The 14,793-nt window shown below is 35.1% G+C and overlaps 1 protein-coding gene across 1 annotated transcript; it reads right to left on the bottom strand.

The window, feature by feature from the left end:
* Window positions 1-2,336: 2,336 nt before the first annotated feature.
* On the bottom strand, window positions 2,337-5,115 carry LOC103416153 (ras-related protein RABC2a-like). The gene is made up of 6 exons (XM_008354412.4): window positions 4,607-5,115; window positions 3,898-3,966; window positions 3,741-3,806; window positions 3,394-3,515; window positions 2,959-3,087; window positions 2,337-2,707 (listed from the first exon to the last, which is right to left on the bottom strand). The coding sequence occupies exons 1-6, from the start codon at window positions 4,743-4,745 to the stop codon at window positions 2,597-2,599; spliced, it is 636 nt and encodes a 211-aa protein (XP_008352634.1). The 5' UTR covers window positions 4,746-5,115; the 3' UTR covers window positions 2,337-2,596.
* Window positions 5,116-14,793: the final 9,678 nt, after the last annotated feature.

Below are 14,793 nucleotides of genomic sequence, written 5' to 3'. Positions count from 1 at the left end.
ATAGAAAGTTAGATCTACGTTGAATCTCACCTGAATTGCCCCACATGATGTGAAAGAAAACCTTCCTGGAATATGAAAGTTTCTCAAAAGCATGTAAGAACAGCCATGAAACAAGTGTTAATTAATATAGCTCAAAAGTCAAAGGGCCAGTGTGAGATTTCAAACATGGAGATTTACTTCATTTTAAAAAACTGCTAAATACATTGGGAACTATTAAAAGCATGAACTACAAATCTGTAAAGAAAAAAGGCTTCCAGATAAGTTTAAACTATCAACTCTCAAGTTAGCATCGTTATTGTTTTTGAGTTGGCTGTTGGCTTCCTAACATGGTATTAAAAGGGATTTATAAGTGTGTGCATTGTTAAATCACCCAACACCATGTGTTAACCAAGTAATTTATAGCTAAAGTGCAAGATATGCCACACAAAACCTGTATTTAGATGTCAATCACTAAAAGCTAATAAAAATTCCTAATCTAACCATCCCTATACTAACAGTTTGGAGAAGGATCAGAACTTCTTGTCCAAATTTGTGTTCATTTTATTTCAATTGTCCATCAGAGCTTAAGAAGAATGATTAAATAAAGACAATGGCATGCCAGAGAAAAAATACCTGCCTTTTAAACTTCAGTAATGCATAGTCTTGTTGTGCTTTTTGTTTTTTCCGAAAACCAGACTAAGAGAATGGTCAACACCAACATCCTATGTGTTCAGATAATCGCGAAGACTAAAATATAAGCTCACAAATATAATCCTAACACGATCAGATCATTGCCAACAAAAAATATCCATTATTAAAAACATAAGTGCATTGAGAAGGTGTAAAAAGGAGTAATGACCATAAAACTAATGATTTCATTCATCAGTCACATAGAGACAAATTGGTTTGTGGGCTTCACATTGAGGGATAAAGGGACTTATCAAAATAGATCTCACTAACCTCCCTATTTAAAAACGTAACATGATTTAGGTGATTAAAACTCATTTGAACAATTCAGCAAAACTTGAGTGAAAACAATTAACTAATTAACCACTTGCACCCTGCTCACAGTGAAAAGTAATTTCAAATTAACAGCCATATGAATCCAGAATCCAGATTTATTAAGATGGATGATTGGTTGATAAGAATCCAGGGTACAGATGAAAACTTGCTAAACTTGGCATTGGGTAATTCAAACAATTAAATGAAAGAACAAAATTATGTCCAATCATTCCCAAACAACCACTTTTGCCATAATTTTCTTCTTTCATTCAATTGGTTGAATGACCAAATGACTAGCTTGCCACGGTTTCATCTGTGCCCTAGATTCTTGTAAAACATAAAGTTTAAAGAAACATGAAGTTTAAAGAAACATGAAGCTTTAAAGTAACAGAAGCATAAATGAAAAACCTTGGAATAAACTGAACTTAAACGTAAATTGGCAATTGGGTTAAAAAATCTAGGAATTAAACTAAATCAGAAAATGAAAAGGACCTCCAATAAATTGACATTTTATATTTTTGGCTGGCAAAAAAATATGTATCTTTGCTGGAATATGTAAATAAAAATGCAAATTGACAAAAACTTTGAAATTGAAATGCACAAAAGCAAAGCAAATTAGAAAACCTTAAACCAAATGAAAGCCTAGAAATGGAACTGTTTTTAATCATTTAGGTTCAAATGATTGGCTGGAGAAAGGGCCATTCCTTGAATTTACATGATAAAAAACAGAACATAATTTAGGGATCCAAAAACTGAAACTGAGAAAAAAAATTACAAAAAAAAAAATTGAGAAAAACAATTAAATTGAAATAACAATGATACTCCCAAAAAAAATTGGCAACCTTAGCGTATATGATACCCCCAAAAACAAAAATAACAAAGACCAATTAAAGGAGTTCAAAATTTTAGAATGGGCAGATCAAACGTCTAGATGCATTTGGCTGTTCCCATCTAAAATTTTCAAACTGAAAAAAAAACACACTAAAACCAGCTACACAACTGTAGAGCACAATTTTTAAGGGTGCCACTGCAATTGAAATAACTTCTAGATACAATGAGAGAAAAAAAATTATGGTAATCTGACATGAGAAATTCGGGTCCAAATACTATTCATTTGTATAGTGCAATTGAAAAGTCTTCTTTAGACTAAACTAATAAAGGGTAGAAAAGAAATTTTCCCTACACCCGGTGCATAAAACGGGTCTCACATTTGTTACATTGTGTGCTCACACGACCATAAATGTGAAACATCCGTTTCATGCCATGGGTGTAAGAAAGTTCTCTTATAGCAATGATCTTGCAGAACTCAGCATGTGGAGATCTACAGAAAACTTATGGGCATATGGATTAAGTGCTGCTAATGAATGTTTTTTTTTTCTTTTCTTCTCTGTTTATATAAAAATACAAGCAATTCTTCTTCCATAACATGGCTTAAAAACAAGGAAATTACATTTACACAAGCTAATACATAAGTTATATGAGTGCCAATTTGTGCATTATACGATTGAAACAAACAATTATGCAGTAAGACGGAAAAAAAAAACATCGAAATTACATATACAAGATCTGTTCTTGATGTGAGTCGAGCTTCATACGAGGTGCACATGGTGGCATTTTACGAGCAACAACTACCGATAGGAGGTGCTTGATTTTCCTGTTTCTGCTTCAATATATTTCTCTTTGCCACGGTCGAACCTTCTTCCAAGAGACTAGGAACCTCCATTATCTGTTGCACAGTCCCAGTTGATTAGAATTAGGAACAGAAAAAAAAATACTGTGTGGAATAAAATCGTAGGGCGACTGCCTTGAGCTTGAGTAATTAGCAATATGATTAGAAAATTGCACTGCTAAAATTATGTCAACAAGTTTTTAGGGATATGCATCTGTCATTTAAGTAAAATACAGTTGCATCTGGCATGAGAACTTCAGTTCTAACTCTATCGAGCGTGTTTAAAAGAAAAACTTTCTCGGAAGTACCTTCAACGCTAGCTCTTCGAAGCAGTGCTCCACATTTTCTCGAGTTTTAGCGCTACATTCAAGAAACAAACATCCGAGATCTTTTGCAAGAGAAATCCCCTCTTCTCTACTTACAGCCCTTTCAGATTCCTGGAATTGAAAAGAATTGATTCGTAACTTAACTCATTCAAGAAGTTGAGATAATAAGAGGTTTCACCAGATTTCTAAAAACATGGAATCTCTCAAAGATAGAGATCAAAATAGAGATGAGGACCACAAACTATTTCATCCATTTCTTGCTTTGGTTGTGATATAGGACGAGCATGGAGATAAGTTAATAAGACCTTTTCGGGTTGTATGCTTACTACGAGAGACAACGCCCACAACTATCGATCACTTCTTGTTCGTTCTCTGGGATCAAGTTTTAAAATATAAGACAGAGAATACGAAACTTACTCTATCAACTTTATTCCCAACAAGCATCTTGACACAGTCCTGGTTAGTCGAGTACAGTTCCACTTCTTTAGCCCACACATCCGATAAGTTCGTAAAGGTATCTCTCCGAGTCACATCATACACTAAAACAAAGCGAAGGAGTCATCCGTTAGCTAAAATCAGGCAACTGTTGGATGCAAGGTATTCTAAGAACTTAAGATTAGGTAATAGTTCCATGATACGAAAACAGACGCTACTAAGAGAAGCAGGAGAAGTAGCTTCGTATTTCCGAGGTGAAAGCAATGTCACATTTTCCTTACAGAAAACATAAAGATTTCGAAACCAAAATGGCGAAAGGGATAACGTACCAAGGATGATTCCTTGGGCATTTCTGTAGTAAGAGCTTGTTAATGTTCTGAACCTCTCCTGTCCAGCTGCAACACACAATGTTATTTGTTCCCAATTCATCATTTAAAATTTTATCAATAAATTGATGAGAAAATTTGGGTGTGAAGCTCTCTCTACCTGTGTCCCAAATAGTCATCTTGATTTTCTTCCCAGCTACAGTGAGCAGCTTGATTTTAAAATCCACACCTACGAACAATGCAACAAAACTCATCAAATATACTACAAATGGTTGTCCGTCCAAATCAAACCAAATTCTGCACAAGATACCCAAAGTTCTTCAAGCTACTAACTTCTTTGAGCCCATTCCTTGGAAAATTCTTGAATACCATATTCTCAACTACTCTAGTCTACAAGAAGATGAATTGGAACTTCTAAACTACTCTAATCTACAGGAAGATGAATTGGAACTTCTAAACTACTCTAATCTACAGGAAGATGAATTGGAACTTGGGTGCGAGTGTGGGCACACTGCCGAACTAGCCTAACCCACGTCTGCAATATTCTCTTCTTAATCACAACACTATTTAGACCAACTTTTTAGACCAAATTTGTAAACAATGTGATGGGATTACCAATAGAAAATAAGCACATTAATCAACATTTAAATAATAATCCAATCCTCAACAACCACAACATATATATATAATTTACGAAATTTAGGCTAAACAGTTGGTCTCCTAGCATTACCCTTATACGATCCAACAGTATACAAATATAGATACAACATTTGATCTCATTACACCAGTAACACAAGAATTAACAAAATGACATTTTTATCACCTCCCAAATGAAATGTAAAAGATGGGGTTCAAAAGATTGATAATACCAATGGTGGGGGCAAGATCGTCAACAGAGTTGGAGATGAAGCTAACAAGCAGACTACTTTTGCCGACGGCGGAGTCTCCTATCAGCAAGATCTTGAACGACAGATCGTAGTTGCTGCTGCTCTGCCCTGAAGAACCCATTTCGGATCACTCTCTCTACCTCTCTCTCTCTCTCTCCCTCCCTCCCTCTCCCTCTCTGGGGTGATGATGGCTGCTTTTTCTCTCTGAACTGTCAATCTCTCTCTTTCTCTCTCTAAAAAGTAGAGAGAAAGAAACGTATACAAGGGAGGAGAGAGAGGAGGAAAGGTGGTAATGGCAATGGAGAGAATCACTGCAGCTATATCTTTTTTTGGAGTGGAAAGGCGAAGGAAGGAAGGAGGTGAAGAAATAGAGGAGAAAAAGCTAAAGAAGAAGGGCTATTATACCTGAGCTCCATTGCCAGACAACTACCAACGTATTTATTCTTTTCTGTTCTCTCTTTCCCTTTTCCTTCTCTTTGTTGTTTTTAATTGTTTCTTAATCTTTTTTATGTTCCATATTAAGAGGGTTTTGTTTGTCTAAACTCTTTCTTTCCGTGCAGTAAAGCTTTGTCCCACATTGGTAGGACAGGAATCGATTCTTTTGACACACACCACACTTTGTCAGATAAACTGACACGACACCCATGATTCTACATTCGGTTACACTAAATTTTTATACCGTCGAGTTGTAAATAAAAACAACAAAAATGATAAGCGATCTGTAATTATACATGAAATCAAATATGTACATGATTCTCGTAAGATTGATAATTGTATATTTGTACAACTGGTTGCACGTACAATCTTTTCAACTCGGTGGAGCTTCTAGATCGATTGATGTATTAAACAGGCAGATACATCTCTAATACAAACGTCATGTGGTTTAGTGTCAAAAATACTATAGTACATCAATGTACGACGTGTTACTAAATATAATGATTAAATGTGCGTTGAAGAATTCTAAACAATTTGAAATTGAATCTATGTCACTTGAAAGAGAAGATATAGCAGAATGACTAGTTGAGTGGTAGTATGATTATTATATATCCCAACAGGATCCTTTTCGAATCATTTTAGTGAGGATATTAGGAATCCGTAAATTATGTTTATTCATCGTAGATTGTGCGGTCAGTTTTTGTCAAGTATTGTTTATATTTAATTTTAAATAAAAATATTTAAAATAATTTCTAACCGTATAATGTACAATTAACGAATATAATTTACGAATCTTCGGGATCCTTACAAAGAGAATATCCGGATTCTTATCTATCTGAAATTCCAGAAGGGGAAAATATAAGACATTATAATAATCGGAATTTTCTAGTAGGAAGTAGGTGTGTGGTCGGGAAATATGAGTAAAAAGAGAAGGGGAATGTGATGCGTGGCGGGAAATAGATGGGGATGGTGAAGGGGCGCCATCATTGATCATTGTATGGTAAACTGGAAGTCATCCCACCATTTATAAGCTACAACACAATAGCTCCATCTATTGAAAATGAATTCCACGTTGACGGGAAAAGAGACTTTCTACATGCTTATATGTAAGTTGGACTACTTTTCATATTGTCAATTGATTTTATGGTGGAATCTGAACTTCTTTATAGTATGAGGTTGTTCTACGTGTGAAGTCAAATGGCTACACGCGCTCCACGTCACCATGTTGTGTTGTCCACGAGTTAGACTTGAAATTTCCCCACACATAGGGGTGTATTGAGAATGAATCTCACATTGATTGGAGGATAAACTTTGCATGTGCTTATAGTAAGTTGGGATACTCTCTATATTGCCAATTAGTTTTATAGTGGAACCTCAACTTTATTCACCATCATATAAATATGAGACATTTATTTAAACTACATGACATTATTATTGATGATTAAATTATTACTTTGTTAATTAATGTACTTATTTTCTATTAATGACACACCACGTAATTTACAAAATGTATCTCCCTTATCTTGACCTACCAAAATGTAACCACCATTCCTTTTTGATGAAATCACATTTTTATGTTTATTCAGTTTCAGGAAATATTAAAATCACATTTTGTTTTCTTCATTCATCCCTTAAATGAGGAGGAGGAAGAGGTAGTCATATCGATAGCTAATAAGTTATACTAAAAATGCTTTTAGATTTTAAACTAAAGTAAGGGGTATTCGAACTTGGTACAAAAGGGAGAGTACATTATTGTAATCAATTTAGCTAAGTTCAAGTTTACGTGACGAATTTTTAGTTAATATTGTGCATTACTTTAGATCAAGACAATTTTTACGCAACTTATTACCTAGTAATAATGCGCACACATAAAAAAACTTAAAATTAGAATATATTTGGACATTTAATGTTTTTAACTACTTAAGCTACGCTCTTGGATAAATATAGTAGAATTTCTAGTAGAATACCTGTGATTGTGACATTAATCATGACTATAAGAGGTAATGATACGATCGGCTCCCCACCACTGCCAAATGCATGATACAGTAAAATATAAATATAATACATATGGGATTAAAACTCAAAACCTTCTTTTATGGCTTGGCCTCATCCCAAAAAACAAACAAGAAAAAAGAAAACCTTATTCTTCTTTCATGCACCCCACCACTTTAAAACTTTAAACTAGCTTGTCTCATAACCCAGAATACGAAATTAAAGTTTTGTAGATGTCTATGTTCCAGAATATATTTTTAGACCTTAATTAAACAAAAGTTGTTTTTCTTAAGGTTAGTTTGATATTGTTGTGCTTTAAAAAAAAAATGTTTTTGTTGTGTTTCAGAATAATAACTACAAAATAAAGTTGTTAATTGTTTGGTAAACTTTTATATAAATTGTTGTGAATAAGTGAAATGATTAAAAATGATATAATATTTAATGATATAAATATTCTATAATGTAAGGGCAATAATTGTAATTTTTTAAAATATAAGGGGGTATATTTGTTATTTGAAAATTTCATTAAAATGAACACTGATTACTATGCTTTGAAAACAAAAATATTTTTTTTAGAAGTATGATAGACCCCTACTTCTGCTTTTTAATGCTTTTATACTGTAATTGACAGCAGTTTTTTTTTTAAATACTTTTTTTTTTTTTTACCAAATACATTTTATGTTCCAAATTTTTTAATAAGCTGTTTATTTTTTAAAAGAACCACAATTCTTAACCAGCCATTAATTAAGAGGCCAATCAGGACGAACGTGCAGTTAACTGATCGAAGGAACTGAGGGAGGAGGAAGCACCTGTCCCTCCTGATGGTAACCGATCGATATCGCCATCAGAAACCGACCAACTAGACAAACAAACCACCTGAAAATTATTGGCTAAAGTTATGTGGAAGTAATTTTTACAACAAAAAAAAAGTTATGTGGAAGTATTTATTAGTATTTGGTGGACTCTTAATAATACAATAAATCAACATGATCTGTGGACACGGATGATGAAATTCTTCATATCTCTCTGGACACGGAAGGAGTAGATAACCGTGATTTGTTATCTTTAAAAAATAAAAAATAAAATAAAAAGGAGGGAGGGAGAGAGAGAGAGAGAAGGTTATTATTGACACGCATGATGAAATTCTTCATATCTCTCTGGACACGGAAGGAGTAGATAACCGTGATTTGTTATCTTTAAAAAATAAAAATAAAATAAAAAGGAGAGAGAGAGAGAGAGAGAGAGAGAGAGAGAGAGAGAGAGAGAGAGAGAAGGTTGTGATTGGTATATACGGTTCAATGGAAAAAAACATGGTAAGTGGATAAATTAAAAGAGAAATAGTTCTCATTCCTTATTTTCATATTGCATGATTAAAACCATAATGAACTGTTATTAATATTTCAAAAATCACATTATATACTCATCATAAGTGTAGTTTTCTTTTTAGTTATAAAAAGTTTAGAGTTCAAAATGATATTTTTGAACTACTAATAACAATTCCCGAATCTTATTCTTATTTATGTTTTATTAATGTCCTTTAACTTTGTTCATCATTTTAGAATTTAAAAGATTACCTCAACTCTTTTTCATATTTTTCTCGCTCGAACATCTCTTCATATATTTAAAGTAAAATAAACAACCATTTAAACTCCTCTATCCCATCCAAGGTCTAAAATATCGATGATATTGGAAATATCGGTAGTCTAAAAACACAGAAATTTCAATAGAAATATCGGGATATTATCGATATCGATAAATATTGAATAAAAACCACGAAAATTGTAAGAAAAACTTAGAAATTTTTATTGAAACTTTGCAGGATGTTTATTTAGTCAATTATCTATTAGTTTATCACAAAAAATTGGAAGAAAATGCATTGCATGATGAATTTAACTGATTTAAGTTGATTATATAGCAAGCTGGCAAACATTGTGAGTGTAGAAAATATGTAGTAATTAATGAAAGAAGTTTAAACACACCATAATCATTTATATATAATGAATTAGTACAATATTTTACACTTTATACGTTGCATGGTAAGATACATGAGTGACTCAGTACCACATAGAGTTCCTATCAAGGTCTAAAATATCAATGATATCGGAAATATCGGTAGTCTAAAAATACGAAAATTTCAATGAAAATATCGAGATAATATCGATATTTTAGACCATGATCCCATCATACCCATACAGAATCTACAACACCCAAAACCCAATTCATTATGTTTCTTCATCATCTAGGCTCTCTCTCTCTCTCTCTCTCTCTCTCAACTTTTTTGCTTCTTTTTATTTTTTTACTTTTTAATTAAACATTAATCTTGATTGTTCAGTTATGGTTGGCTACACTATTATATTTTGCGGGTTCAATTTTATTCTACATGTTATTTCATTCTAATATAGCTATGGGTACACTATGTTTTTGGTTCAATTTAGTTTTACATGTTGATATGGGTATAATATTTTTATAGAAAATTAGGTAAAATGGTTTTAGTTGATGCATTTTTATGAACCCATATGTATGCCTACAAGACAATGTGGTACATTCTTTTCCTTGAGTTTTAAAATGGACTCATGAGTTTTTACTCTTATATTTATTTTTATTTGGATAGAATGTTAATTATAAGTTTCTTGTAAATTTGGTATGTACCCATTTGGTATTTATGTGTTGTGTTGTGGATACTTAGATTTTTAGGCTTATTTTTATGTTTTTGTTATTTTTTTTATGTCAAGTTCATAGGTATTGTGGGACAATGATTTTCCAGAACTGGAGTGAGGCGGATTAGAATACGAATACCTTGTAAGTCTAATTGGACTCAACAACTTCCCTACGAAGCTAAAAAACAGAACAGCGATGTCACCATCATCTTGTTCTGTAGCAATGGACAAAGTCTGACGACTTCGCTGAGATTGACCTTACTTATTCCGCAAGACACAAAAACCTAATCCTGCAAAGAATCAACAGGGTTTCCTATATTCTTGGAGTCCTTACAATCTAAAGATTGGTGTGCGTTACAATAATCACACTTCTAAGAGGATGCAATATCTATTTCCTAGATATCCTCTAAGATTCTCTCAGTTTAACACATATTTCCTACCCTAAAAGGTCTCTACCTCGACTGATATAAATACATTCATTTAGAGTTCATCTCTGGTAATGCAATTACCACTGACTTATTATCTTGCGTACTGCTTAAGTCTCATATATTTGCTAACTAACTTGACCGTTAGAGAGCTTTTAGCCGGCTCTCCTTGATCCTTTATAGGTCATTGTCAGACTGACAAGAGAGGACATAGTGACAGGCCAGCTCCGTCTAAGCCTAGGTAATAAACTGACTAAAACATAACCATAACAACATCCTTCATAGCATCAAAGACAAGCCTTTCCTTAAGCGACCAAAGCTCATCCCAGAGCATCTGCCCAAGAAAATGCCAAATGTATACCACTCATTTCACCAATGCACCGACCATACCACTAGGGACTGTCGTACGTTGGGAGACCACATCAAGGAGTTTCTTGAATAGAGGCATTGATGGGAGTTCGTCAGAAGCAATGCTAGGAATAAGGGATCTGTTGATGGGAAATGCCAAGGTAAGTCCGACATGCATGAGATTACTAATGATGAGGATGATAGACGTTCAACAAATAATCCCATCCTCAACATCAATTGCATCTATAGAGGACAGGGGCTACCGAAAGAAAGAAAAATTGGCACGTCCGAGCAAAGGAAAGGAGCTTCGACTACCTTGAGGTGAATTGTCCTCAAAAGCCATAAAATCGATTAAATGAGTCCTTTTTAATCCGAACTACACGTAGTTTGATTCTTCGATGACATGAGAAGATATGTATATGCCGGATTTATCAACAACTAATTCCAACATTGTAGTCTACGTGAAGACAAGTCCATGGAGAATTTATCTTGTTAAAGCCTCACCATGGGCTATTCGTAAAAGATGATCCTCAATGAAGAACTTACGTTGTATAATCTTTCAAATACTCAATCACACCCCTTTATCAATTCACCATTCTCTTATGAATAAGAATTTCAACGTTTGATTATGGTGCAACTTTTGTCTTCTTTATTTGTTCTTTTCTTTTTGCAGTACTAGGATACAATAAAATCCCAAATAACACACAGCTTTAAAACTTCGCATAATTACAACTCTAAAAACTAAAAGTGATAGTGTCAAAGGATCTAAATTTTTTTGTAGTGTTTGGTTAGTAGCTTGGGAGGCTTAAGCTGTATTAGGGCAGTTATGATAAGTGGGTTACGAGTACGGGGACATGGCCCCCTTATCTGGAAGTCCAATGCATCATCCGACCTTTGGAAAGTTTATGCAACCTAAGTGTTGTTGGTTATAACATTCGAACATGTGCTCTACGCCATTTGAGGGAATAATAAAAAAAATGATCCCAAAATCATCTGAGGGGTGACTCTAAACTTCGACCCTGAGTACGATTACTTCCATCTAGGACCAAGGTACTAAGTCAAGTACATTCTACGACACTATGGGTCTAAGTAGATCTGAATGAAGCATTCAAATTAGGAAATTCTCAAGAGGAATTTTATTCCAAAGGAGCTCTGATACATGGAAGTGCTTTAGCCAAATCAGCTAAGTGTAGTATGATCAGAAACGCTCAAGTACACACATAAGATTTGACAACAGGATTCCAAAGATGTTTCTGACCCACATGCAAGTGACTAAGTCCCTAACGAACTTCCGTTTAAGACTCACTAAGACCATTTTTCCTTTTTGGTTTTTGCTACTTGACTAGATTTTAACAGTGTTCTAAAAATCGGCCTAGGCGGCCGCCTAGGCGCTCGGCGGTGGAGTCCGGATCCGATTTGGGCTAAATCATTCAGGTAAGGCGGGAAGGATTTAGGCGGCCGCCTAGGCGTCTCTAGGCGCTCAAGGCGGCCTAGGCGGTGCTAGGCGGCGGTCTAGGCGGCGGTCGACACTCTGCAAATCTTCCCTCGCATCTGCATGGTCCACCACCCACAACCCAAATCTGTTGAAGAGATCCGTCCGTTCTGTTGAAGAGAAGAGAGAGAGAGAGAGAGAGAAAGAAGAGAGAGAGAGAGTCAAAGAGATCCATCCGTTCTGACAGCTTCTGCTTATTGTGGGCGCTAAGCTGGAACACATATGGATTTCATTTGTTTGCAGACCACGTATGGATTTCATTCATGCATCATGGAAAAGTTGGGGTACAGAGGGAGAGAGAAAGAGAGAGAAGAGAAGAGAAAGAGAGAGTCGAAAGATAAACTGAAAATGGGAGGAAAAGAAAGGCATACCTAAAGAGAGAGAAGGGATCTCTCTGCAGAGAGAGAAAGAAGAGCAGATCTATTGATAATAATAAATGCAAGCCTAGAGCCATTAAACAATAAACAAGTGATGGTTGATTGGGACTACCATTGGAGAAACCGATAAAGGGTGTAGATGTAGAAAGCTGTCGGTTTAATTGAAAAAAAAGGATTTTCTTTCAAGTTGGGTCCATTTTGTGATCCACTATTTTGTTCAAAGAAAAAACAAACTAGGCCCAATATTCTTTGTATAAAATTAGAAAAAAAAAGTCCTAAAATTATACACATATACTCATATTTTATAATATATAGTGTAAATTTATGTAAATCCGCCTAGGCCGTCTAGGCGCCCGCCTAGCCGCCTAGCCGCCTAGGCGCTAGGCGCTAGTCCACCGCCCGACTAGCGCCTAGCGTTTTTTAGAACCTTGGATTTTAACAAGGCACCTAACCTAGATTGGAATACCCTTGTGTACGTCCCATAGACGTTTAAATTGGCTTTGCATCCAACTCGTTGTTTTCCTTACACTATGGGTTTTTGCCCCATATTGGCTTTTACCATAGTCAGGTTTTGTTAGACTTATTTCTATATGGAAGTTCCCTTGTTTGAGGCTAGCATGTTCTTTAATTAGTGCCGATGAGACGACTTGATCAATGTTGCTGAATCTGATATGATATCTACTAGAGTATTTACACACTCAACGGAGAGTGTTGTGAATATTATTTAATATGTGTGATTGTGTAAATCGTAGTTAAATTGGATTTTAGATTACGCATTATGTTATTATTCTTTCATATTAGATTTTGTATTTTTTGAGGATAAGTTACTCATTCACATTGATTTCTATAAATAAAGGCACTTCAGAGGGAGAATCACCCAATCCCTAATCATTCTACAATTTCTCTCATCTCCATGCTACCACCGCACTCTATCTCTACCTTTAGACAATTGGCCACAACCTCCAAAATAAAATTAAGGGTAATGTTAAGGAGACAATTTTTTTTTTTGGCAAACGATATTATCTACACTAAGAGGGAGAAGTGGACTTAGCCTCACAATGACCTAGCAATAATGTGGTTCAAATTCGACTTTGACAAGAATCGAACCTAAGACATTTCAATACCACTAAACTGTAACACTAGGTTGTACGAGAATATGACACATCCCAACCGAGATCGAGGCATGCTGGCTGTCACGTGAGGGTGACGTAGCCATGTGCACAGTGCGGAAGCACTAAGGATAAAGAATATACGAATAAATAAAAACCGAAAGCTACTAATGTGCACTAATAAATCGAAAGTGCTAAGAGTGAAATATAAGTTTAAATGCACCTAATCAGAGCGTAGAAAGGCTAGGTGCAGTCCAGTAGGACAAGTACTAATTATACAGTACCATAGTATGTCCTACAATTATTTTAGTATGTCAGAACCGCCGAAATCCTCGTATGCCACCAATAGCAAGCTTACCTAAAACCTGGAGGGGCGCAAAACAGAAAGTGTGAATGGGCAAAAACAAATGTTTTACAAAACCATTCCATTTCTCAACAGTTCTAAACCCTCGCCGTAAAACATGTATAATTTTTCCCAGAAATAGAATATAAACATATGCATAATTGTATATATAAGTATCTCAATTCAAATCATGCTTCATATAACCATATTCATAAGTATACTATGCCAAAACATAAAAATAGAATAAGTAACTCAGGTGAGAATAAATTCATGGAAAATAATATATTAGCCGGAACCCCTACATAAGTCTGTATGGCTAAATTCATAGCTCATTAGTCAATCCAGCTGGAGTCACTACCATGATCTATACGGCATTACACTACACATAAGTCGGAACCACTAAGAAGGGGTTTATACGACAAGATTGGGTGTAATATAGTTATGCTCAATACTACTTTTTCATGATAGCTGGGCGATAAATTGCTAGTCACCTACGAGTCGGAACCACCTATGATGGTCTGTACGACAAGACTGTGCACCTAAATTTGATCCAATATGAGCATATGGTGCGGGAGGTGACATGATATATAGGTTGTGCCCTATCTCTGGCTAATCATTAACATCGGGGGTGCAGGTTTATGAGCTCAATGTTTCTCAATCACATATCACATCATCAGTACATCACATAACCAAAAAAACTCACCTGGTACTTCCCTGAGCGTTCACAGCACCATAATGATATATTATGCATCATATATCAACTCATATAGAGAATATAAATGTATATGCATGGCAATTCAAGGCATACTTCATTTAAACGTAGTTTTCTGGGAAAATATCAAGTATATAAGTATATACTGAAAATCAAAAGCCCACTCACTGGTATGTCAAAGGGTCATAGCCCTCGAGTCGCTCTTGACCGCGCTCGTCTTCGGGATAAGTCTCCCCTATATGTGAAACAACTATAAAAACGTCATTTAAGGCACATAGA

Source organism: Malus domestica, chromosome 04 (genome assembly GCF_042453785.1).
Source record: "Malus domestica chromosome 04, GDT2T_hap1".
Classification (NCBI taxonomy): domain Eukaryota; kingdom Viridiplantae; phylum Streptophyta; class Magnoliopsida; order Rosales; family Rosaceae; genus Malus; species Malus domestica.
The sequence above is the reverse complement of the archived record's forward strand: the minus strand, read 5'-3'. Positions and strand labels throughout refer to the sequence as shown.